At 40.6% G+C, this 25,695-nt stretch overlaps 2 protein-coding genes and 1 long non-coding RNA gene across 4 annotated transcripts in view; 2 read left to right on the top strand and 1 right to left on the bottom strand.

Annotated features, from left to right (window-relative positions):
• Positions 1 to 1,040: 1,040 nt before the first annotated feature.
• AP4S1 (adaptor related protein complex 4 subunit sigma 1) lies at positions 1,041 to 24,224 on the bottom strand. The gene is made up of 7 exons (XM_082484749.1): positions 24,073 to 24,224; positions 18,885 to 19,100; positions 16,165 to 16,365; positions 14,649 to 14,735; positions 13,497 to 13,565; positions 10,351 to 10,362; positions 1,041 to 1,911 (listed from the first exon to the last, which is right to left on the bottom strand). Exons 3-7 carry the CDS (start codon positions 16,300 to 16,302, stop codon positions 1,783 to 1,785), a joined length of 435 nt encoding a protein of 144 aa, XP_082340875.1. The 5' UTR covers positions 16,303 to 16,365; positions 18,885 to 19,100; positions 24,073 to 24,224; the 3' UTR covers positions 1,041 to 1,782.
• On the top strand, positions 5,187 to 9,425 carry LOC309673728. The gene is made up of 3 exons (XR_014269338.1): positions 5,187 to 5,206; positions 7,075 to 7,191; positions 9,399 to 9,425. It is a non-coding gene; the product is annotated as an uncharacterized lncRNA (long non-coding RNA).
• Positions 23,404 to 25,695, top strand: part of STRN3 (striatin 3) — a 67,509-nt gene continuing 65,217 nt past the window's right edge. For both annotated transcript variants that reach the window (XM_082484747.1, XM_082484748.1), the window contains exon 1: positions 23,404 to 23,923. In XM_082484747.1, coding sequence (XP_082340873.1) covers positions 23,606 to 23,923 — 318 coding nt within the window. In that variant the 5' untranslated portion in view covers positions 23,404 to 23,605. The remainder of the gene's footprint in view (positions 23,924 to 25,695) is intronic.

Raw genomic sequence — 25,695 nt, 5'->3', positions numbered from 1 at the left:
TCTCACAAACTCATCTCTGTGTTCAAATCTTTTCAAAATTACATGGTACAACTTTGTAAGAACTGGTCTGGCAGTGATAATACTGCATGTGGCAGTTTTTGCTGCTCTTGGGTGGGTGTGTGTGACCTGAGGATACAGTTCTTTATTACACTGGAATAAAAACTGGGTCAGATGATGCAGCTGATTCAGCTTTTCTCGAGATGGAATGCCTGTCTTGGTTTCAGCATGCGGTGAGGTGTTCATTGGTAAAAAGTGGCTTACAGTAAGATTAAGCGAGATGCTAATATGTCTTTAAAGATATTTAAGTACTTGATACCAGGAAAGAAAAAATATTATTTTAGTTGAATCTGTGTGGTAAGTTCTGTTCTGTGCCAGTTCTCTTTGGTAACAATCTTTGCTGAGGGAGGGCTTCCCAAAAGATTCTGCCTCACACATATAAATTGGGTTGATGCCAGATTTCTTTTCACAGCATTATTCACAGGAATTTACAGGCACTGTCTTTGACATTTTCCCCAATGCAAAATTGAAGGGGAATCTCTATCCTCACCCCCCTGTGACTACTGTGCTTCAAAACAATTGTATAAACCTTGCGTACAAGTACATGCTCTAGATCCAACGTCAACATGTTTTTTTGAATGTGTTACTATTTTAAAGCTATGTGCACTACTCTCCTACACAGCTCTTTATTCTCTGCTCCTTAGGCCCTGCTTTGTAGGTGCAATTTAGATGTGATCGTTAGGTGCTTTCACACATAAAGCTCAGTATCAAGTTATGCCTAGTGTCGGTTGTGGGGGTTACGAAGGAGCCAGATGCCTCAATTCTAGAAAGGTAAGCGAAAGTCAGCTCAAACTGCTAACTCTTGAGTGACTTACAGCACAGTACACAGCTATGAATCGGCATGTCGTGTGCCTCTGAATACAAGTTAGAGTAGCTACATCCTCTGACTCCAGAAGGAAGATGTGTTTTGGTACCTAGCTTGTACTCAGAAACTTGCATAGCTTTTGTTATGGTCTTTTGTAAACATTTTAATGATACGTGGATAGAGTATATAACAGAAAAAAAATACACTGGTGTGCCAAAATAGAAAAGATTTTGTGTAATTTATTAATTCAACATGATAAAAGATGATCAAAGTTTTTATTTTAATTATGTTTTATTAATGTTATAATATTTGTGTCAAATACTTCTAGTTACAACTTACAGTGTGCAGAAATCCTAACTACATCTATACTTGAGTTACCTTCATTTCTTTTGTAACTGTGACTTACATGGAAAAGAGAGCGAAACCAGCTTTTTGATGAAGATTGAATCTAGTTTAAAGGTGGTCATAAAAGTTACAGAACCTTAATTTACATTTCTATAAAAATAAAAAAAATCAAGTTGGTGCTTAAAGAAAGTACTGAAACTCAGTTTGAATTTATATTTCTGTATTTTCTGTCTTCTCCTAGGTCTGGCACAAAGCTACGCAATTCAAAGTGACACCTAGATGGTCATGTGTAAGTGTGTCCATGACTTTATCCCCAGTCAGTTTTAAAAAATGTTGATTGTTCCAGCGATTTCTGCTGTGTCGATATAGCTGCATCTGAAATGGAGTGTTCCACTTCGTGTTTAGCTGTATCTTTCCATTAGGTAGGTCGGGTATAGAAGAAACAGGAAGTATTTTCCAACTAATTTGAATATTGCATGAGTCGGTCTTACGACATCAGAAGACGGCTGGCAGTACACACGCGCCTGACAATTACACTGTCAACTGTAAAAGGCTGTAGTCAGTCTTGCGTCTTCCTAGCTTTCTGCCACTTTGTCAAGCACATAGAGAGGGGCGAGAATTCTGTTCCTGTTTGTTTCCACGATGCAACCATTTAGCACCATTTCATCCAAAATGATGTGCACTCTGTCCAAATTGAACATGATCTAGAAACATTTCAAGTTAAGTATATTTTGAACAACATAAAGATAATTCAGAGAAGATCTTGGGCACCTTAGTCTTTTAACAAAGTTTACAAAAATAGATATTTCCTAATTAATTTTAGTTTAGTTGGCTATTTATTTTAACAGAGCTAGGGAAACAGTTCGACTGACACTTTCTGACCACAGAGATGTCAAAAGTTTGTAGTAGAGAAGTTGAAGCCCAGCAGTATCCCATCCTGGAAGGTGACCACATAGCAGTAAAAGCAAGGGAAACTCGAACTTAGATGTAGGTGGTTAATTTTACTGTCTGCCTGAGTACCACATATTGTTTGAATAGAAAATGTTATCAAGGGAGAACAACCTTGAATGTGAAGATGCAAATATTCTGCATTCTTTCCTAGAATAGCAATTGTCAGTCAAATTCTTAAAATTTGATTCCCAAATTTTCCTTATGCTACGTTACTAACACTATTTGATCTGCTTGAAAATAGCTTAAGAGGAATTTGCTGATATGTAGAGTCATTGATCTAGTAACAAATCTCATAAAGAAGAGTAAAAGTAAGTAAATGGTTCATAATTTAAATGCTTTCTAAAGATACTTGTAATCTCTAATATTCACCTAAGTAAGCTGAAACAATATGAATTTCTATTGTTTTGATACATGAAATTCGCCCATAATCATGGCTGTTTCTGTATAACATCTAACAGCACCTGTCTCAAAAAAACAAAACAAAACAGGCCTTACTGGGTATTAAGCGGTGGGCATTCTTCTGCATCCACCAGTGTTTTGTGTAGCCACGGAACAACTGCAAAGGGTTACTTGGGGGGAAAAAAAGACTCTTATGTTGCCATTTATCACCAGAACCTGAAATGGAAATAGGCACAGCAAAAAGCCTGCTGGGCGCATCTCTTCTGCTTGACTGATGTGCATACGCATACACATACACAGAGGGGGGAATAACCCTTCACATGCCTCGCTCCCCACCTGCTGCCGCTCTTTAAATGTGCTCTTTGCTGCGCTCGACAGATCAGCTTTGCCTTAACTTTGCTCCTTCTAGTTCTTCCCTGTGTACTGCGGACTACTGCAGTGAAACTAGCGAGATACTTCACAGTAACTTCTAAAAACATCTTTCAATGCTTTTTTTTTTCCAACTTTGATATGAGTCTTTTGAGTGCCTTCTCAGCCCCTTATGCTATTTTTGACACTATGGTTTCAGCTCAGGAAGCTGGTCTGGTGTAGTCCTTGTATTTATGTGAGTGGACCTCCATTCCAATCTGTGGAGCTGCAAGAGCCAGGTTTCTGAAGGTGTCAATGTTTGCCTCTGCTCAGCACGATAAAGCTTAACTCTCAAATCCCTGACCACGCTCAAAAAAAGTAAGAGGACTGCTTTGTCTGATGAGTTCTAAGTGGATCTAACTACAGCAGTCTACCCTGCTGCTCTGCCAAAGAGCAGGAATGGTGGGAGTACTGAACTGTATCTGACAACAGCAGAGGAACCACGCATTTGTATGTGTTTGTTCCTCCTAGGTGGTAAATGCAAGTGGTGGGAAGAAAACACCTTAAACCACCAGAGCTGCAACAACACAAGCTCATGACAGTGAACCCTCTTAGGTCTGAATTCAAGAAATGTATTTAAGTTAAGTAACATTGAACATCCCCATGCCTAGTTTTTCACTACCTTGCTTTGAGAAGGGAATTCCTTAATCTGAGTTAGGTGCCTTATTTTCCCTGCAGTGAGTGGTGAAAGCCAGACCCATCAAACGACTCCAAGGTTCTAGAGAATCAGGGCTGAAGCCAGTACTTAGGAATGCAGAGAGGGGTTTTTCTGTGATCCTGTCTCTCAGATTCAGAAACCCAAGTTGTTACTTCAGGTAACGATGACTGGCTTGGTCTTTTCTTTTCAAATGTCACAGTAGAAATGCTGTCTGCCTAAAAGCTGTAGAAGATGGAGGCTAAGCCTGTCCTCAGCCTGGCAGGTTCCACTCCCCTTTCTCCATGGGTGAGCCTACCTGACTTGGTAGCAGCTGCACCTACTGCCTTCTACTTAAGGTTCTCCTGCTGTCAGTAAAAGTTGTTGAGTATGATGGTCTAGCCCAGTGATGAGAGAAGCTTAAGTTTTTGTCCCTGTCTTGGTGATTGCTTCTGCTCCATAAGTGAAAGCAAGAAGAGGGCACAGAGCGTCTCATGTCAGCCTTGCCTGTGACCTCCCTTCTGAGAGATAAGTAGAAGCTTGAACTTGCTTAGGCTGGATTGTAGGATGAACCTCTGTTTAAGTTGATGAGAATACAGCTAGCAGGCTGTCACCTTCCTCTGCTGTTTCAAATTGCCATGAGTGCTCTGGGCTGACCTCAGTGCTGCCGTATGTTTGTGCCAAAGGGTAAGCAATCGCATCGCTGCGCTGACAAATGCATTCTGCTTGACCAAGAGCACCGCGCGCCTAGCTATGTGTGGGAGGAGAGTTGGTCCCCAAATAACTTTTCTACTAGTTACTGTTACGTGAGGAAGAGAAACTATCGCTGTCAACAGGATCTTGGGTATGTCCATGGTTCATCAGATAGCTTCTAATTTGCTGGCCTAAACTTAACCACCTAATTGAATTCCAAGTTGTATTTTAAATACCAGACTTCTTCCTGAGTCTGACCATAGGTCTAAATTGCTTCTAAAAATCAGACTCGTGCCTTTCAACACTAAGAAGCAGTACTGTCCTTAAAACTTCAACAGTCTCAGTTTCTTTGTCTCTACCGAGACAAAGGTAGTTGTTTTACTTCGCTTGGCAGACTAAAGACTCGAGACAAATTTCTTCCTGTGGTACGCTTTTCAAGTAAATCAGTCTTTACACAAATACTTCAATCTGAGAAGCCAGGATTTCTTTATTCCAGTAATGTGAGAATTTTTAGGAAGACAGCTCTTCTACTGCTGCTTAGTTCACCTCTGCACTGCTCTACATAGGGCAAGAGGATCTGTTAACGAAGTTAGATAACATTCCATTCAGGTTTCAACAAGTGATAAAACCAACCCTTCCTGGCTTTTCATTTTTACAGTCTACCACTGATTCACAGTGGAGCAAGAGTTCCTGTCTTGCCAGGCCTTCCTCATCCTCTGAGAGTCCCAAGGATTTAAAACTCAGAAGACTGGATCAACGGGGATCAGTGATGATGCAGCAACTTATCGCTCCCACTTTATTTTTCTGCCTCACCTTGTTTAAGAAAACATTTAAACACACTTAGCACTGCTTTTCCCACTGCTGCATTCCCTAAAGAGCTGATACCATGTCAAAGGAAAACTGCACCCACACCAGTAAGTATCTTGCAGCTGTTCTACTCAAACCCAATATTGGTTAAATGAGACATAAATTCCCCTGCAGGGCCGTTCCAGGTTATTTCAAAACTGACCTACTCCATTACAGAAAACAGTGGTATGATTTCTGTCCATCTGTAAACTGTTAATCTCAGAGTCATCATTCCAGAACCAGTGATTTCACTTGCAGTTTGAATAGGGATACTACACCCTTTTGGGAAGATTTATCACCTTGATTTTGGAAGGTCCCAAAGCATTCTTTACCCTCTACCCTGAATCTAACATCCTCGCTTCCTTTTTCAGTTCCCTTCCCACCTCCCTTTATGGTGCTGTTCCTGGCAAACAGTCAGATTGCGCAGGGAGCAACTTTGGCTTTTTTCCCCCCTTCCTCTAAGTCTCATGACTATGCTCTACGGTTACATCTCGTCATACACACACTGCTTAGCCACGCATGTCTGAACGCCCAGCCCAGTGAGGGACATGTATCTCTGAGCCTCAGCAAGACTCATCCTCCCCACCTGTCACTGGTTTGGCAAGTGACCCCAAGTTTCAGGTTTAAAGCCCTAAAGCCGTAAATCCACACCCAGCTGAAAAGCAGGCAAGCAAACCAGTTTGAGTAACTGGGAACATGAAAAAACTATATTCAGTGTGTGCACTGCCGTGTGCTCCACCCAGAGCTGTCATTTAAGGTCCTGCTTCCAGTAAGAATCCTGGCTGCCCACAAGAAAGCATTAAGGGACTTTCACTAGATACGTACAGAGGCTAACAGTCATTTTTAAACAAGTATGTAGATGAAAATCTCTGCAGATAGAAGTCCGTAGTAAAAGTTTTCAGAGCACCCAGCTAGGAAATACTCTTAACTCTTCCAGGCAGAAGGTGAGCCCTTTGGTTTACAGATTCCAGTCGATGCCTCTACTCTAGGTACGCACCTACTACAATTGGTATTTAAATGTTATGCTGACTTTCGGTAACTTCAGGAGCTGCCCTTAATAAAGACACTGCTGGTACTTTCTACTATCACAAAGAGGTTTTATGGCACATATGTACTAAGAGGAGGTAAGTGTGACATATCTTGTGTCTCCTTCCCCAAAACATTATATAGGCAGATAGTTAAGCAGGGGTGAGGGGAAGGAGAAAGGAAGGGAAGGAAAGGAAGAAAGGAAAAAGGCACATTTAAGACTTGCATATGATAAATAACTTCTTCATAGAGAGACACTGTAAGATATCTCTGGATTTTCCAGGCAAGTAACTAAGGGTGTGTACAGGCTTAAAAGATGATAAAGTGCAGCCCACACCTTGTGATCAGGTAACACACCCAGGAGCACAAACAAAAGCTTTGCAGATTACAGCATGGGTACTTAGGGGGCAGATGGTTTGCTACTGAATACATAGCATTACAAAACTTTGATTTCCACCCTGGACATTCATCTTCAACTAAAGATTAGTTGGAATTTCTTTTTTTAATCCAGAGTCACACATTCCCACTCTATCTTTGTTAACGCTTTAAGTAACTTTTAGCCTATCTAATGGCAGGCAAATTTTAGGCACTGAAATGCATTTAATGCTTTCTGACCATTTCTTCCTCGAATGACTATGCTGACATTAAAGAGGAGACAAATGGTGCCTTCAAGTTCTGCGATATTCTAGAACAAAAGTTTTAAGCTAATCCTTAGAGGTTTCTATTTTATCCATTTATTTTACAGTACAAACTGAAGTGTATCCTTATAAATTCTCAGAATAAATTCATCATTCAGTTTTCTTACTACTTAAGTGCGCTGTATTCTGAAAGTGTTATTCCACGGGGGACTGAAGAATACAGTTGATTCACATGAAGCATTCCTTGTATCAAAGCTTTTTATCTCTCCTAGGAGCAGCAGCAGCTAGTTGCAATGGAATGTAATGGTTTTTTTTGGATCAAGACAACATTCTTCAAATGCTTCATCCTAGAGCACCCTGTCTTCCCCCTTCCCTCCCACAAGGGGAACGTAAGTATCTGTTTCTTCCGTAAATTAATTATGTGTCTTCAAGTAAGCTTTGCTTCACCAGCTCAACCAATAGAAAAATCATCTTTTTGAAATTTTAGAAACTCTCACGCTTACCAGCATATCTTTCCCTACAAAGCTATTGTGGTGTCACTTGTATTTTTATAGTCTCTTGTCACCATCGCACTGAGAAAGTAGCTCCTACGCTATCCAAGATGGAGTTTGAGAGCTCCAGAAAATCCCACCCACTTATTTCATACAAAGAAGTGAGGCTCATCTAGTGCCATTAACACATTAGGAAGCAACACCCTTAGGACAATTTCAATACTCGTCCATTCAACTGGCCCAACAACATGACTTACAGATATTTTAAAACCAAACAACTTTAGAAATGTTATGTCATGCTGTCACAGGTACCCTCAAATATGCAACTGACTCTCAGAACAAAAGTGGACATCAGATAATGGCTTATTGCTTTGCAATTCACATACAAAAGCTTCTGTAAAAGCCATGGCTACTCTAGAGTTAAAGTAGTTACTTATTTGGCTAGTAGCTAATCAGTGTTCATTTTTGCAGTATGCATAAGATAACTTTGCAATTGTTTGTGCCTTGTTTAGCATCACACACACCTATGTCATACATATATATACGTATTACATATGAATCCTGTTGGGCAGGATTCAGATTGGACCTGGTCTCTGCCTTGTGCCCAAGGTGCCCTTCCTGACAGCTGACTCCAGGCTCAGCCCATGATGCGAGCCTGGATGCCCGTGCTCTGGGTGAATTCGGGTGTTTGGACCTAAATAAAAGCTGGAGTCCCACATCAGCAGGAGGTGTTGCCAGGAATACCGGGGTAATGCACTGCAGCTGGGGAAGCTTTAAGAATCAGTGCATGTGCTGCAGGCTTAGCGTGGGCACCAGGACCATTTCAACTGCGTGACAGGCTCAGCCTTAGATTTAACTGGGGTTTGCTCTGTGCATGAGTGAATAGCCTTCAATGATTATGATCTATTTTTCATGGGGTTTGATTTCATGTAATTTCCTACTATTTTTTTCACATTAGTAAACACTACTTTCTATTTAGAATAGCCACTATCACTTTTGAAGTAAACTTCCTATGGATCTGTACACAAAAATAATAGCGCAGAGACAGGAAATCGTGACAGTCTCCCACCAGATACTCTGTATACAAAGATTCTGTAAATACTACGTGGTGTTCGCTGTTACAGACCTTCAGACAGTACTTTCCCCATCAGACATGTTGCATCCAAGCTAACTGTACTGAATGTAAGAGTTAGCGGAAGACTATTTGGCAAAGGAAATGGTTTAATCCCAGGTGGGGATATTATCTTACACACTATGAAAGGCATATTTATGAATTATTGCTTGCACTGCATTAACCTCTGTCTAAGACACTTGTAGTCCAGATCTTATATTGTTGTTCTGGGCCTGCTATTCAAGTGTTGTCAAAAATAATTACAATCCTGAACAGCCCACTTCTTCATCATTACACCTCTGCTTTACATTTAATGTTGAGGGTATCTCATTTCATTTCAATTACTTTATGTATCCTCTCAACTTATGAAAAGCTCTTTTCCTAAATGGGAGGATTATTTTGTACATATATAGAAGTAAAATGTTTTATTTTGAAATTGTTCCTGAAATGTACAATGTAGAAAAGTGCATTTCTGAATAGAAAATTATGTACATCATTCATATGTCATACATGAGAGACGTATCAGACATGAGCTTTTCCAATATTATTTCCAGTATTATCAAATAAGATAGTAATGCACACTCCTGTTTTCCAAATATTTATATTCACACCCTCATGCAGATGAGACCCATGTAGAAGATTAATTTCTACAAGACTCATTCAGACACCATATTGCACCCATTGCAAACATTAGCGTTGGCATATAATGCAACAATTTCTCTATAAAAACTGAATACAAAAAATGTAGTCATACAATCGCTCAAACACCTTAAAGAGTCCCCTAATACTGAAATTTCATTATTGCTCTTCTATAAGTGAATTTAGGAGTGTTAGATTAATACCACAGCATTTTGTGACTTTCAGGAAGGAAATACAGACAGTATATATAAATATGTATGTGTGTAAGTTCAGTAAATGAGACAGAGTTCCAGCATGTAGCAAGCATTAAAATATTTATAAAAGTGAAATTAATTATTTCTTTTTTTTTTTTCAGTAAAGATGTAGGGACAATTAAAAAAAAAATCACAGAATTTTTCTATGCTCTTCATACGTTTTAATTCTTAAATAAGGTAAGTAAACTAAATCACTATACAGCATTTGATTCCAGGGTGGCAACTGTATTTCAGGTGTATAATTGAAATTCTTTCTATCAGTAGATCTGCATTTAACCAACAACAAACATAGGAATAAGGATTGCTGGAGTAGAGTGAGCAGCTTTGAATTCAGTATTGTATTTTATTTACTTGCTATTTGTGTTTAATTGTTCAGGACCATATTTTCAGTATTTGTATTTGGTTTTAGTTAATTTTTAAAATTATATTTTAGTTAATACTCTGCAAATCATACACTTGAAAATACAGTTCTGTAAGGGAAGGGGCGGGAAAAGAAAAAGGTATCTGTGGCAATGCCTAGTTTCCTAAATTGCTTCCTCCCAGGGCCTTCTCTCTTTCCCCTGATAGAAAGTAAAACTCACCTAGACTTTCATGAAGCAAGGTCAAAGTGCAAACCTAATCTTACAATGGTGGTGCTGCTATTTGGCTCAAGATGCAGCTGTAACATTCAGTTCTTATTATTGCAGTCATTTCAATATCTATTTTATTGTAAACTTAAAGAAAAAAGTAAAACCCTGAAGTAATAATTAATTAAGTCTGAAAGTTCACCCACAAATGTAAATGGTACATAGTTGTCTCTAAGCAAGCTCTCCCTGTCTTACTTTAAATGGTACCAGGCGTATCTTAATGACTGAGGATTTAAATAGGTGACCCTCGTGATCATCAGCCATGCTTTCAGAAGGTGCCAAAATGGTGCTACTTACTGGAAGTGCAAAATTTGTGAGATCTCTGCATTGTCTTGACTGTTTGACAGTCAGTGCTTTGAAGACAGCATGAACTGGAACATACACCAAAAAGATATAGACAAATGGATTTCTGAGATAAAAAGGATACATCTAATTCACTCTGCAAGGAAAAGAGATAGACAACAATTAGTTACAGTTTGATCTCTCATTTCATAGTCATTAAACATTACACATCCCTTTAGAGGATAACAAAAGTCTTAAAAATAACAATACAAAATTTTAAGGCGATTCAGATTTCTGTTCTGGACTATACAATTACATGCTCTTTCTGCAACACTGCTTTGCCTTTGATATGTTACCTGCCTCCGTAACAAAACCTAATGTTCTGAAATTTTCACTTAAAAAAAAAAACATTGAGGTCACCTACAAGTAACAATTTAAGTTTACGCAGTGCCACCTGAATGAGTGGGTGGAAACCCAGCATCTCTAATCATGGCAACTCCAGCCCTATACGCTCTTTCCTCCTTCTGCAAAAAATGGGATGTTAACGCCAAGTTTACAGTTTATACAAAAACACAGTTAAAAATGTTGCTGCAAATCATTTCAACTGCAAAATCTAGACGTTGTATATACCCATGGCTGTGGTAGCCATGGCTGGATACGTTAGGAGAGGGAAGGCAACTCCAAGCTTTAGACCCTTAGCACTTCTAACTGTTCTCTAGCCCCAGCAACACAATTCTTCACAGTCATTGTTTCCCTTCTAGTCTTGGCCTGGATTTACCCCAAGTAGTTGTACTCATTTAACCAAAATATTTGAGTTAGAAGCCCTTGTGGTCTCTCTGCAGTCAACAGAAGAGATGGTATCTTCAAGAGTTGACTCAGCACACTTGTGGCATGACTCACTTACTCGAGATACTCATCGGTCTCTACTGCCGGTAATGGGAGCTTAGGATGACCAAACTTCTAACTTAGGTGCCTCAGTTAAATGTCTAAATTTAGAAACAATTAATCACAGCCTCAGCACTTAAGATCTTGCACAGTTGGGGTGGAGCTTCCTCAGTCTCTGCTGAAAGAGGGAATCTTTATCTGCTACCAAGGGAATTTAGTTTGCTAACATGGTTTCCATTCACAGTCTAATCCTGGAGTTTTAGGCAGAGTTCCCACTGGTAAAATTGCTACTATTTCTATGGTCTGAAGATGCTCTAAACTGAACTAGATCTAGTCTGCAGGCCTCTGCTGAGTGACTCTGCCGTTCTTCAATTTTAATTTTTTTATGCATCACAAAAATTGTAATTTAAGAGCCTAAACAACCAGTTTAAGTTTCCTCAGCATTAAAAAGTAGTTGAAACCATTGGAATATGTATTCTGAACAGTATGCAGAGTTTTCCCTGGGTAGCCATATAAATGTGAGGAGGACTCAGAATTACATCTCACAAGCAACTCTGAAAACTTTCCCCCTAATTCTGCTAATGTTTGTTCTGATATCTGAATTCAAGCTCTGTAAACTCCATTAGGTAAAAATAGAGTATGTGAGAATGTTTAAAGCTCACAAGCCTAAAAATAATAGATGACAAAATGTCCTTCTAGAGCAGGACAGATGTTCTTTCCTTTCTCAGAGTTCTGTCTCCGTTGTCATCATCATAATTTGGGATTCTGCTAAAATTCTGCAAATCATGAACATTAATCCACGACAGTACAGACTTATACTTTCTTGCTCTGTGGTTTCTGCCAGAAACCCCAGCTAGAATTATAGCCCTCTTCTTCAGTGCTCCGCCATTTATCATGTTATATGCTATTAAAAACAGAACCACTGAATGGCACAACATTTCTTTAACACCCCTCCCCCCCTTTTGGTTCCCCTAGTTTCAAAACTGAAATGCTATGGAAAATATAAAAAACTCTGGTGATGATGAATTCAGCAAATTTCTAACAACTATCAGTGGTTGGGTTATATATGCGGTCAAGGAATTATACATACTACGTTTATATGTACAAGAACCACATCTATTGTTGCTCTGCCTCAAGTGAAGAAAACAAATAAAACTTAAGAAGTGGTTGGCAACTATTAGCTCAATTAGATAACTAAGATGTCACTAAATTTTATTGTGCATTCCTGCGCTGCCTGGATCAAATTCCATTCCCAGTTATTACTGCTTAGGTTGGGACTGCAGTCATAACAATTTTAAGAGACAAATTCTGAACTTAATACAGTCAGAAAGTGATATACTTAGTACCAGCAGTTTCAACAGGCTGGTGCGATGCTAGTTGAGATAACAGTCTAGAACAATTGCCAGGCATCTAAGTAGTGAAGGGTGCAGATGACTTTTTCAAGCATGTCCTTGAATCCACAGAGGGAGGGAGATCTGCCATGCCTGCTGTGGTACTAAGACTGGAAAACCAGTTACAGACACATAGTACACATAGTGATCTCTTGTATGTATAACTACCAACGTAAACTCTATCCAGTCCTCTTTTCTGAGAGGGATATCCAACACATTTCAGCATAGATAAACCAAAATTGTGCTGAAGTATGATTTCAGGAAAATTTGTTTATAACAAGATTGTTACAAACCTATATTAAATAGCACATGTTCTAACCGGGATTATAACGCTGCGTTTTTAAACTTCGTAAAAACAAGCAAACAAAAAAATCTCCCACCAAAAGGAGTAGTGTCATTTAACTGGAGCCATGTCTGATGCTGAATCCTTAATAAAATTACTATCTATATAATCCACTGCTGCATGACAGCAATATGGGGAGCACAAGTACAGACTGGTTTTTGAGGTTTCATTTGCTCCATCCCTCTGATCTTGTTCAGTGAGAGTGATGTCAGCTCCCTGCCTAACGCTTACACCATCTTTATCATGAATGAAGTTCATTTAGAGCATGTAATGCTAAGAACTGCAAAAAAGAACTGTAAAGAAAAACCTCTCTATCTAAAATGTATAAAATGCCAGTGGTTAATTTAAGAGTAGATGACCCAAAGAAACCCCTGAGTATAAGCATATAAAAACGTGCTTTTCTAACAGAAATATTTCTGGTATTCCTTGTCTGACAATTTATAACCCAGGTATAATTTTACTTTGAAACATCAACTAATAAGGCTTTTTTTTACTTTTTTTTTACTTTTTTTTTTCCCAGTGGTAATATGCATACTAAACTATTCAAAATTCTACATTTCTACATGAATATGAAAAAAAAATTTCTCCTTTGATTTATTCCCTAAAATGACATATTCACTAAAACTTTGAAAGACAAGAAATATTTCATAATAGATTCAGTGTCTCACTCACCACTCTGCTGAAGTATTTGTCCAAAACTTCCACAAAATTATGAATTAGTTCATATACTGCCATCTCATTCTGAAATTAAATTAAACCCAAGTGAACATTAAATGGATAGCTAGAAAAATGTAATAGTATTCTTTGTGTTATTTCAGTTTGTGGTGCATGAAAAGCAACTAAAACTACAATAAAGTGCACAAGCTCAGCCCACCTTAGCGAGAGGTGGTGTGGTTACTCAGCGGAGGTACTGAGAGCAAGGGAGCGCTCAGGGGCAGAAGCTTCAGGCCAGCCACACAAGTAAGCACTGCAGTACCCAGTGGATTTTTCTCGCCTGGGCTGCTTTGCATCCCATTGCATCCTTTGTTCCGCCATCACCCAGGTTAGCTAGATAGACACAGCTAACGAGGCTATGCCTACCCATGCTGAAGTCACACCAGCCAGCTGCAGCCAGAGCCAGGCTATGCTGCAGCAGTGCAGATGGGCAATTTTTGTGAGGTGTAGCAAAGCCAAAAGGATTTGCCCAGAATGGCATGCCATTATAACCCTGGCTTGAAGACACTGCAGTAGTCAGCAGCTACCTTCCACACCACCCAATTAAAGTCTCCAATAGTAAGCTTTGATTAATTTCTGAGAACTGGGAATCAATGTAAACACTAAAGCCTTGCAGGCTCAGCCTGAAAAGATGAAATAACAGTACTTGTCAATTTTCTGGCAGATACCTCCCCCCTTTTTTTAAAAAATACAATAAATTGGCATCTTTCTAGCTGACAGAATTTTTTCTTTGGTCAAGGAGGCTGAAAACAGTGAGCAGCTGAGAAGTCACCACAGATGAGACAGCTGATCTGGCTATAATGCTAACATTTGTTCAGAAACCCCGCCCTACATAAGCTTGTTTAATCAAACATAAATTTAGAAACTCGAATCAGTATAAGGCTCATGAAGACTGTCTCATGATAACAGTTCAGTCTACTGCTACAGAATGAAGTAAAACATACATTTTCTTTTATACCTTTTTTTATTTCACAGTAATAAAAATGTCTTCTTGCAACGACTCCTTGAAATTCTGTAATTGCTATTGCAAAATTCCATGCTAGCAAAAGACTTGAGTTCTTGCCCATGACTACTACAAACTCTAATTTCGAAGTGTATATAATTTCTTACCTCGGTCTCATTGATTCCAACGACTACGAAAAGGGCTGCATACTGTCGGTATACCAGCTTAAAGTCCTTATACTCAATGAAAGAACACTAGGCAGAAGCAAAAGGAGTCAAACATAGTAGCTGCCAATTAAGCATACAACAGTATTAAGCACAGTGCTCAAAGAGCCTAAGCTTTCATGTTTGTAAGGCCCACAAAGAACAAAGGATTTCCCAAGATCCACCCAACAATTTTGACTTGAAAAAAATTAAGTAGAATAACTGTTACACAAAACTTTTCATCTACTGGCAGAAAATATGCTACCACTTTTTACATGGAAAAAATGGAACTTACAGAACTGAAGTGACTTGTTTGGCATTATAAATCAATACTTCCCCTAAATTTTCATTTGGGAGCACTTCCAAACGAGACAACCACAGGTTACTTTTCTTATTTTAAAAATGATCAATATTTTTATATAAAAATTAAGAGTATTAGACTTCCAGACCCAGGGGGGCAATTCACATGTCTTTCACAGTAAGACAGAAGCCAGCAGATGGTGCTGTTATACACTGCTTTACAAGATGCCTCCTTGTTTTTTTTAAGTATCATTTTGCTCAATCCTTGAAATGGCAGCATACCCGTTAGCTCTTTTGGTGAAGTTTCTGTTTGGAGATGCTCTTGCAAGCAGTATGGAGACAGTTAATTTCTTTAGCCACTGTCAATTCTGTGAACTAAGGTACTTTATAGGAACTACTATTTTTACTGAGGTTTTCTAGAATAAAATATGTGAGGACCACTGTTCAAGGACACACATAATCAAGAAAAATAAAGCAGCTAACTTCAGAACGCAAACCAAAAAACTCCACTTACAGCCCAAGTCACAGATTTCTCCTCTCTCCAATGTAAGTCAATGTACTCAAAAGTTTTGCTAAATTGGGTACTTTTCTTGAAGAACCAATGGCTTAAGTGAGCCACGAAAATCTTAACTTTCATCTAAGAAATTTGCCAACACTTTTCTTACAGAAAGTGTGAACACTTTTTAAAAATAAAAATGCTTTATACACAGGCCTAAAAAATTGTGCTTCCAAAAACCTCTGTGTTTTAAATACTAATTTAATGATTTGAAATCCTTTCTTGTACGTTTTTTGTTTAAACTTGGAGCTGTCAGTACCATTCCTACTACCTTCTAGCAAAGCAGGAGTAATATCTCTCTATCAATCTCTACTGAGAAGCAATTAACAGGATAAAATAAATTCTTCCTGGACTTCTGAGCTTCCTCAGACAAAGAGGAGGAATCTTCATGACAGTGATACAAAACTCCAAAATCTCTGTAAGCCTCAGAAAAACATACTTATTCAATGCAGAATAATAGGTAATTTGAGTGAACATATAATCTAGAAACAGAATAATTTTCTTCATGGGTACAAATGAAAGAATGACCTTCAATGGAAATTGATGTGGTTTCAGAATTATTGACAATAAAGACATGAGAGATTGATAAAATAAAATGGCTAGGAGAAAAACTACAAAACTTACCTGATCCTTTGAACGGGAGAGACAATTTTTGATTACTTCAGCTTCCAGCATTGTCCGTTTATTAATTTCTACATGCTCATAATACCTAGAGAGCCTTGTTTGACCTTGTTTGTTTACCATAAGAAAAAATTTTATCATTTCTTTTTTGTTTATCTCAATAGTAGATTTGAATATGGGGTGCAGGAATCAAAAAGAGTATTTCTGTGAAGAAAAAAAAAAAATATTAAAGAAGTATACATAGGAGTTATAAAAGGTTCCTAAAAGCTAGCCAGCCCAGATCCGCATATATTTAAGACAGAATTTATTGCCAAAACATAGAGTATAGGGAAAAAATTCTCTAATCTTTTGCATGCATCCCATGCCACTCCACTTTTTTACCCACACAAATAATCACAAACTATCTAATAAATAACAGCTTTCACATTATCAGGCAATTTACTTTCTTTGTAGAATTTGGGGAATTGGAGGAATAAACAATTACATTTTGAAAACCATAAGTCTCCTTACCATTTTCTACCCACACGCTAACTAGTTTGAGAACATTATCAGAAATTTGCCCAATAACAAAACATAAGGTTAACGCAGCTCATAAGAGCAAAATTGGCCTTTCAGTACTTTTTCTTTTTTGGTGTGACTTGTATATAACGATTTCACTCATACCATCCTTACATCAGATTGAAGGGATAGAGGACAGAGGGAAGTGCACAACCATTTCTTTAATGCAGAATGAGAGCCTCCTAAATATCTGGGTATCAGCAGTATTAGCACACATCCTGAGCTGGACCAGGAGCCACTAAAAACTGTCTTCTCACGTTTAATTTCCCACACTGATGTGAAAGGTAGATTCTGTGCTAAATGAAAACTAAGTGTGGGTCTTTGATAGCTAAGGAGAAATCTGTTCATGTTAATTACTCAGAACAGCTTAATCTCAATCTAAATAAATATTAATCCATGCAACACCACTGAAATGTAGTTGTAGATATAAATATGCCACACTTCAAGTGGAAAAGGCTATTAAAAAGAACATAGCATATATCAGAATCTGCTTGCTAAACAACTGAAATCTTTCATGTTTTGAAAAGCAAGCAAAAAAAGGTAAGCTGCAGATGTAATTTTTTTAAATAGACGTTCTGGGTTATTTTCTTTAATGCCAGAAAACAGTCACTGTAATGTTTTCCATCTGACTCTCTATTTGGATCACAGATTTATTGGCCCAAATGTTCTTGAGGTTTATTCACTGGAAATACAGCAACTACCGCAAAAGCTATTTCTTTATTCCAGTTCTGAGGAGTTGCTTCTTGCCTAGTGCTTTACCAAGGTATAACGCAAATATTCTCTCCTAAGATCTCATAGCTCCTCTGAGAATGTGCAAGCTGAAAAAAAAACAAAAAACAAACATACCTGGAACTTCACAGAATGATACAGTGTAGCTCTTTGTGTAGAAACACTACATCTTAATGTAGAAAAGCGAAAAGGAAAAAAAAATACAAAACCCAAAAATAGGTTCCCGAGTCAGCAACTTCATAGATATTTAAACATACACTGATTTTTTATAACAAGGCAAGCTCAATAGGTGCTGCCTCCTATTATTAACAACTTAAATAAACTGCCTATATACCATTCATGGGTGATACCGTCTAAATCTTTCACGACAGTGACACAAAAAAATCCCAATATATTGTGCTGACATTAATTATTGGTTACTTCTGATTCATATTGGCCACCTAATAATTTTCTCAAAGAAAAGCCACCTCTGCTATCATCACTTGGATCTCAGGAAAGTGACCCCGTTCTCCTAAGTGTATTGTGATTTACTCCATATGCAGAGTTTAGATTTCTATACTAAATATATCTTCACTAATTAGACCTGATACTGAGAATTCATTTCTAAACTAAGCGAAGATTGATAATTTATGTATAGTGTTATCTACAGCCTCAGAAGCATTGCCAGTAAGGAAATTAAAATCATATGCACCACTAAAATTATAACTGTAAGAGCTAAAGAACTGAAAAAAAAAATACTAATTTTTACCAAATATGTATTATTACTAGTATAAATTAGTATAAATAATAGAAAATGTAGTAGGGGCATCTTTTGTCCTTGAGAAAGTACGGTACGATTTAAATAGTTTTAAAATTAGATTGGGTGGGTGTGGAAATCACAGACCAAATTCACAAAAATCAGCAAACAATAAAAGGAAAATTCCTACAACTGACAAAGAAGTTCCCACAGACTTGTTTCAGAAAGGCATCCTGGGAGCAGTTACGTTGCTTTAAAGAAAACTTCACCAAAAGATTTAATTTTTTGACTTTTCTAAGAGACACGCTGCCCTTTGACAAAAAATATAGCCTTAATTGTGAATTAGTATCAGAGGCAAAGAGTTAGATCCTCTTCTTGCCTTTACTATCCTCTGCACACAACTCTTCAAAACAGATGATGTATTTGAATGGGCATAGGATGAGTAGAACTACATTTTCTCCCTTAAATCTTTGCAAGCCCCTCAGATGAAGGAAAATATCAAGGGATACATCAGCTAGCAGGGAGAACTCTTCCCATGCATTATCCTACATCTGCAAGACAGCTTTTACCCCTGTTTTTCTGTAAATGCCTCTTTGATCTGCTCTTGACCACAGGACACCTCCAGGGAACACAAATCCAGGACCAATCCACAGGACAAGACAGTCTGTTTGGAATTGTGACACTTTCAGAGCTTTCTCACCTCTATCATGCACAGTGAAGCCTCTTTACATCCAGAACAGGAGTGCCCTTCTGTTGATTCGCTGCAAGAGAAGAGTCATGGACGTTGGTCAATGTGGTCAATGCTGCTGCGGTCAATGTGTTGGTCAATGTGGTCAATGCGCGGTCAATGTGTTGGTCAATGTGGTCAATGCTTGTCTACTGCGCCCTGGGCTTCTGAACTAGCACAAGTGGGTCTCTGAAAAAGAATGAACCAGGTAATTAAGACAAAAAAGGACCCAGATGGAAATGTATACTGGGATCTTCCCTGTCAGATGGCAGCTTAGGCTGACATGTATGACTAAATGGGAGAGTACCAACTATACAGTCTTTTCTGCATTTCATATGTGGCTCCTTTTGTTGTTTTGTTTTGGTTTGTTTTTTTCCCTGTTCTGTTTTGTATTGCTGCAAAAACCACGCAAGCAGAGCTGTGTAGTCTGACTTTGAAAGTAATTCCAGTGTTAAAAATATCTTAAGTTTTTTATTTGCTTTATAAACAATTCTGAAAAAATCACCTGTAGAAATAAAAACATAGGCTTGCACAATTTAGGCAAAAAGAGGAAATTACTGAGTTTTGTTTCTATCAAAGTTTATTTCTTCTCCTTTCATCTTAGCTTTCAGATACAGACAATATGCTAAGATAAGTTTTGCCTATATAAGATGTAAAGAGACCTATGAAGTATAATAAACAAACAAAAAGCATATCTGTGCATGTTGTTGGGCAGAGAAACTCCCATTCCTTCATCAAGTTCTATCTATTTGAGAAGCTACCTTTTATGATCAATAATCAGTACCCTGCTTACGAAGATAGCTCTGTTTCTTTAGATAGATACAATTCTTACGTGCTTTTCTGTGCATTCTCATGCACATGGCTGCGTGTATCCATGCACATACACACAAATTACAATGCTTATATGCATACAGAATCAAATGGTTCAAGGGAATTGGTGACAAGATGCAAGCCTTTCATATCTCTGCCATTATTTTGCTCATTTTTGTAATGAAAAGACATTACTATCTGAAAGCTGTTTGTCAGAAATGAATAGGCTGTCTCATTCCAGGTCACTGGACAACTATCTGCATCACAAATGTGCTTAGGAACAGAAGACTGGAAGGGACAATCCAGATCCTGATGGACTGTCAAGTACAGCTCTCTTCATCACAGTCAACCATGCATTAGAAATTTTGTCCAGAATAGCCTACAGTGTATGCTTCATGCATACCTCACCTACAAAACACCTGCAAAACTCTATGACAGGATGAAGACTCCCTAGAAACAAAAACCTCAGAAGGTATCGATTGGGGAAGATGTAACACATCTTGAAATGCCAAACTTTCTCCTTCAAAAGAAGTTACCTTCTGGAGTGACTGAGTAGCACTCCCATTTATTTCCTTTACAAAATATTTCTTCCGTAAGGATAATTTGGCATGCACGCAAACAACATACAGTTTAACTAATGTGATTTAAATATGTGTTGTTACACTGTGTTAGATCTCACCCTCATTAAGGTATCTCTCACAGATAAATATCTATGAGACAAAACTGGTATCATGACTGGCTTGTGTGACTCACACTGGTAGACTGATGGAGTATGTAGTCATTGATGATTTAATATACGATGGCTTTAACTCCTTGTAAAGCAGCACAGACTCAGAAGACTAAGGACCCAGGCTCCCAAAGCAAGATGCTGCTTTGATTTTACTGCCCCCAAGCAGGCTCATTCCCCCCTGCCTGTACAGGTAACTTCAGCTTTGTATTTCAAGACAAACTGAGACCTGCCTCATTTGCTTCAAAACGCTGAAAAAGAAACCATGATGTTTCAGGAACTGCTTCCAGTCCATGCCAGCTCTGAAGCAGCATAACCGCAAGAGACACCTCAAAGTAAGTTGTCCCTGTTTGTGAGTCACACCCCTAAATGCTGCTTTTCAGATACTGGTCGAGACCTCTTAGAGAGGCAAAGCCTGCAATACCTGTTCCGCAGATTAAAAAGGTCTTAAGTCTCCAGCACAGCCAACCCAGCAGATTATATATGCAGTAATATAAAATGTATTTTAAACTTAATTTTAATTACTCCTCCAGTAGATACAAGCACTCAAAATTAATTTATTTTATCAACGATTTCACCAAGAGAAACACAACCTGAGTTTGAGACTTCTGGCAGCAGAGTTATTATTCAAATTAGATTTGTCTCTCTCAAGCTAAAATTACTCTAGTCAATGTCCACAGATTTAGAAGTATTTTATTTATTGTGCTGTAACAGAAGTTTTGAGTTTTGCAACATTCTAGGGCTCTCACGTAAAATATAAATAAGAGATCAAATCCAGCAAAGAAAAAATGCACGATGACATTTTTACAGATCTGCTTCATGAAGAATTAAAAATACCTGTTAGAACTGTAAGCCAATAATTTACTGCACTGTCTGACTCTAAACCAACTTGGTTTTCTGGATGCAGAGGTGTAGTTCAACTTTATGTATGCGTTAAATGAGAAAGCATTAATGAAAAGAAAAAAAATGACTAAATGGCAGAGGCACAAACAGGTGACAGCACAGGAACGAATACTTTTGAGGTATATATTAGGCTATTGGTTTTCTGACTATGAATTTATTGTACAGAAGGATGTAGCAAATGAATACTGCTCACATTATCAATACCCTTGCTCTTCCTATTTTTGTTTGGACCATGGACAAGGCTTTAATATTTATTATTAATATTTATCCATAATAGTAATTATTTTTGTATTCTAGATCTGACTACTGTACACATTATAACCCATCCAAAGACGAAACAACTATGTCTATGTGGCTTTAAAATAAAATACTGTGTTCAACTTCAGGATAAGGGATTTTTAAAAAGCAACCTTATTAATCTAGGGAAGTCAGAGAGGAAGGAAAGAGTAAAAAAGTTTTCCTCTGCCGTTAAGTTGTCAAAATGCTGGCTGAATATAGTAACATAATTAAATTGCAGTAACTCCCATACACTCAGGAATGAGGAATGTCCCATAAGATTAGGGCTAAACAAAAGGCTAAACTGGTTATGAGGTAAATCTTAATTTTTAGTAATGATTTGATACTGTCAGTAGACAATGAAAAAAAAAATCAGCTGAGGTGGAAAGGAGTTGGATTTAGATTGTCTAATCTGTATGGAATCAGGAAGACTGCAGCATGAAATTTTAGTAGGAAGTGATTTAATGGAGAAGAAAGGAAGGACTGGATAAACCAACTGAAATATCAATACACACCTGATGAGAGATTAGTAGAGAAAGGAAACACCAGTAATGAGACAAGCAGTATTTATTTTTTCCAGTAATTAACAAAATTCCAGCTCTGTCAAGAATGAGCCCTGCTTAGGAAACTATCCATTTTCTTACTGAATGAGTACAGCATGTAAATATTTTGAAGAGAGACAAAACCAAACTTCTGTCTTACTTACAATGGGTGACCTACAGATCATTTCCAACAGGATGTGATGATAATTTGTAAATATTGCATTTCAGAGCAGTGTTTTGCAACTGAGGTAATTTCAACACATCCAAACTACAGCACCGAACACAGCATTGCTGTCACAGATAAAACTGAGCCAGACCAAATAAACCAGTCATTTCTTGCAAAACCTTCCTCACGTGGAAAAAGACTTTTGAAAAGCAAACGCTGTGCATCTTCCCTTCTCATCAAGGAGGGAATACACTGCACCATTGAGAGAGATACACCCTTACCATTGAGATACCACGAAAATGACCATTCACTTAAAAAAAAAAAAGATTAGCCAACTTCCAGAGACATGCCATAAATTGAAAAAAAAAAAAAAAACAACCCTATTCTAAAACCACCTCCTTGCGGGGCAAATTCAGCGCACCATTAAACCCCGCCGAGTTTCATAGACTTAAGCGTTTCAACACCGATGCGCTGTTTGCACGCCGGTTTAGGAAGCGAGCCCCGGCCCCGGCCCCGGCCCGGCGGACTCTTCCGAAGGCGTTTGGCACTCCCGAGGCGCGGAGCTTCCGCGGTGCCACCGAACGCAACCCCTGCCGCCTCAGCCTAAGGCCGCCGCTTCCGCTTTTCGCTTCAGAGCAGGTGGATGGATGGACACCGCCCGCCTGGGCTCCCCCGCGGCGGCCGGGCCCGGGGCCGCTGCCCCAACACCGACCCACCTGGGGCCGGGCCGCGGACGGGGCGGGGCCTCCCCCCTCCTCACGGCCGTGGCTACGCGACGGCGGGTTACCCCGAGACGGGCAGGGGCAATACAACAATAGACGGAGACAGACGGCGGCAATAGGCAGCTGCCCCACGACTGTCCCCCGGACGGCATGCCGCCACCTCAGCCCCGGGTCGGGGACTCCCGCTCCCCCGCCCCCGGGACACGGCGCTCACCTCCCCTCCTGCGCATGCGCACTCCGCCGCCCAGCCCGTCCGTGAAGCGGCGGCGGGGAGAGGATGATTTCCCGGCATGCGCCGCGCCGCGTCGCTCCCCCTTCCCCTCCCCGGCCGGCCGCGGGTGGGTGGGCCGACCGCTCGGCGGCTGTAATGGCGGCTGGCGGCGGCTCGGCGCTGCTCTGACACCCGGATACTGCTCCGCGCAGGCCCCCCCCCTCCCCGCGTCCGGCCCGCCCCCCTCCTCCCCGCCCCAGCCAGCTCCGCTCACCCCCTCCCCGGCCCCTGCTCCAGGCCCCCGCCGCGGGACGAGGAGGAGGGCTCCCCGCAGACAATGGACGAGCACCCCGGAGCCGGAGGAGGCGGTGGGATGGCGGCCGCCCCGAGACCGCAGCAGCCACCGCCACAGGCGGGTGGGAACATGAACCTGCAGTCGGGTGGGGGCTGCGTGGGGGCCGGAGCCGGAGGAGGAGGTCAACAGCAGCAGCCCCAGGGCCCCGCGGCCCCGGCTGGTCAGGAGGCGGCGGGCCCCGCCGAGCTGTCCCGGCCTCAGCACTACACCATCCCGGGGATCCTGCACTACATCCAGCACGAGTGGGCTCGCTTCGAGATGGAGAGGGCGCACTGGGAGGTGGAGCGGGCCGAGCTTCAGGTATGGGGAGCGAGGCGCGGGCTGGGACCGGCTCGGCGGGCTCCGGGGGCCGGGCCGCGCTTGGGGTGCGGGAGCAGAGCTGCCCGGGCGAGCGGAGCCCGTTGGGGCCCCCCGAGGCCGAGGCGGTCGCTGTGGCTCGGGGACGGTACCTGGGCGAGGTCTGGCGGGCGAAGCGGCGTCGCCGGCCGGCCGGGCCGTCGGAGGCGCAGCCCCTCACGGCCTGAGCTGGGCTCCTTTCCCTGGGGCAGCCATTTTGGTTTTTAGCATGGCGCCCGCCTGGGCTCCTGGCTCCGGAGGCAGCCTCTGCTCCGCAGGCCTCTCGCCCCGTACTGGTGTTGCGGGGCCCGGAGGAGGGCTGGGGAAGGGCGGGCGGGCGCTGCCGCGGCTCGGGGCTGCTGACCCCGCTGCCCGCCCGCCGCAGGGCCGAGCTGCGCCTTGACAGCTGCCATCGTCTCCCTCGGCACAATGACTCCGGGGCTCTCTGGGCCGGCGGCCTCCCCAGCCTTGGGTGCGGGTTATGGGGAGCAAGAGCCTCCGGGCCTGTGAGGGCTGGCGCTTCCCCGAACCACGACCCAGCTGTTGCTTTTGAGGGAGAAGAGGGGAGTTGCCAAGAGGCAGGAGTGCCTGCCTCCCCCAGCAGGGAGAGGTCGAGGAAAGGGTGTTCAGGTAAATCTCAAGGAAAGGACTTGGGCCGGCGCTCTGGTTTGAGACAGGTCGAGCGTGTGCTCACTGTCCTTCTGTCTCGTTGCTCTGGAGATTTCGTATGGGACAAACAGACGCTGAAGAATAGTGAGGAATTGATGGGTCTGCAGCATACGTGAAAGTACGAACTTCGTCTCGGGAACAAATATTGAATAATTTCAGGGTAGAGAGCGAGTGTTGGAGTTCCAGTATAGATCTCTTGCCGTTAATGTTTGCTTTTAGTAATAGAAAGGAGATCTCTACCAATTACTTTTGCAGGTACAAATAAAACCATGCATGGGCTATTACACGCTTATGTACAGATTACAAAACCCACTGAATGTGAGGTATGCATACAGGAGTCATTCTTTTATAGGACAGAAATGTAGATGATAACAGTTAACGAACTGTATTGCTTCTGAAGGATTTTTGTTGTTTTTTGTATTGAGTGAATGTTTACTGTCTTGAAGCGGCATTCCATCAAATGGCACTGTAATTGGAGATTTTAATAGCATGCTGCATCCATAGCCAACGTTTGGAATGTGTTTTTCAGTTTTCAGAACCAGGAACTATACCTGAGCCTGGGCAATTCTTTGAGGACTTTTCAACTCTCTAGCAAGCATGTAATCAGCACTATTTTTGTTACAATTGCAATTAAGAAAGAATTTATAAAAAAACACTAAGGGAAACAAATGAAGAGATTTCTCTATTTCCTTCAGTTACTGCCTGTCTTACCATTTTAAGCCTTGTGGAATGGCTGTTTTTTAAAATCAGTTTGGTGGACATTAATGGGCATTTTTAGCAGAGAACAATTGACTTTTTCTTGTTTTCTCTAGTGTCTTATTTATAAACATAGTGCTATATTACTAAGTTGCTTAGTGCCATTCATTAGCAACAAAAATCATGTTGAAATATTTGTTTTATGTATAGGCTTTAAAACAAAGTTACTTTAAAATGAAGTACCACATTCTGTACTCCAGTGTAAAGCTCAGTTTGGAGACTTGGAAAGCTCTATCTGACTGAAAAAGTGCTGCTATGAACTCATGGGGCCTCTAGACGCTGTGATGTGTTGTTGCCAAGTCTGCTGGTTT

This window comes from Vanellus vanellus (genome assembly GCF_965231255.1).
Source record: "Vanellus vanellus genome assembly, chromosome: 6".
Classification (NCBI taxonomy): Eukaryota; Metazoa; Chordata; class Aves; order Charadriiformes; family Charadriidae; genus Vanellus; species Vanellus vanellus.
This window is presented reverse-complemented; position numbering and strand designations above follow the sequence as displayed.

Excerpts from the sequence above, each read along its gene's own strand:
- AP4S1 (XM_082484749.1), bottom strand. The coding sequence starts at position 16,302 with ATGATAAAATTTTTTCTTATGGTAAACAAACAAGGTCAAACAAGGCTC. Across the intron at positions 14,736-16,164 it reads TCTCCCGTTCAAAGGATCAG|TGTTCTTTCATTGAGTATAA; the intron begins GTAAGTTTTGTA and ends GCTTCTGCCTAG. Across the intron at positions 13,566-14,648 it reads TTGGAATCAATGAGACCGAG|AATGAGATGGCAGTATATGA; the intron begins GTAAGAAATTAT and ends ATTTAATTTCAG.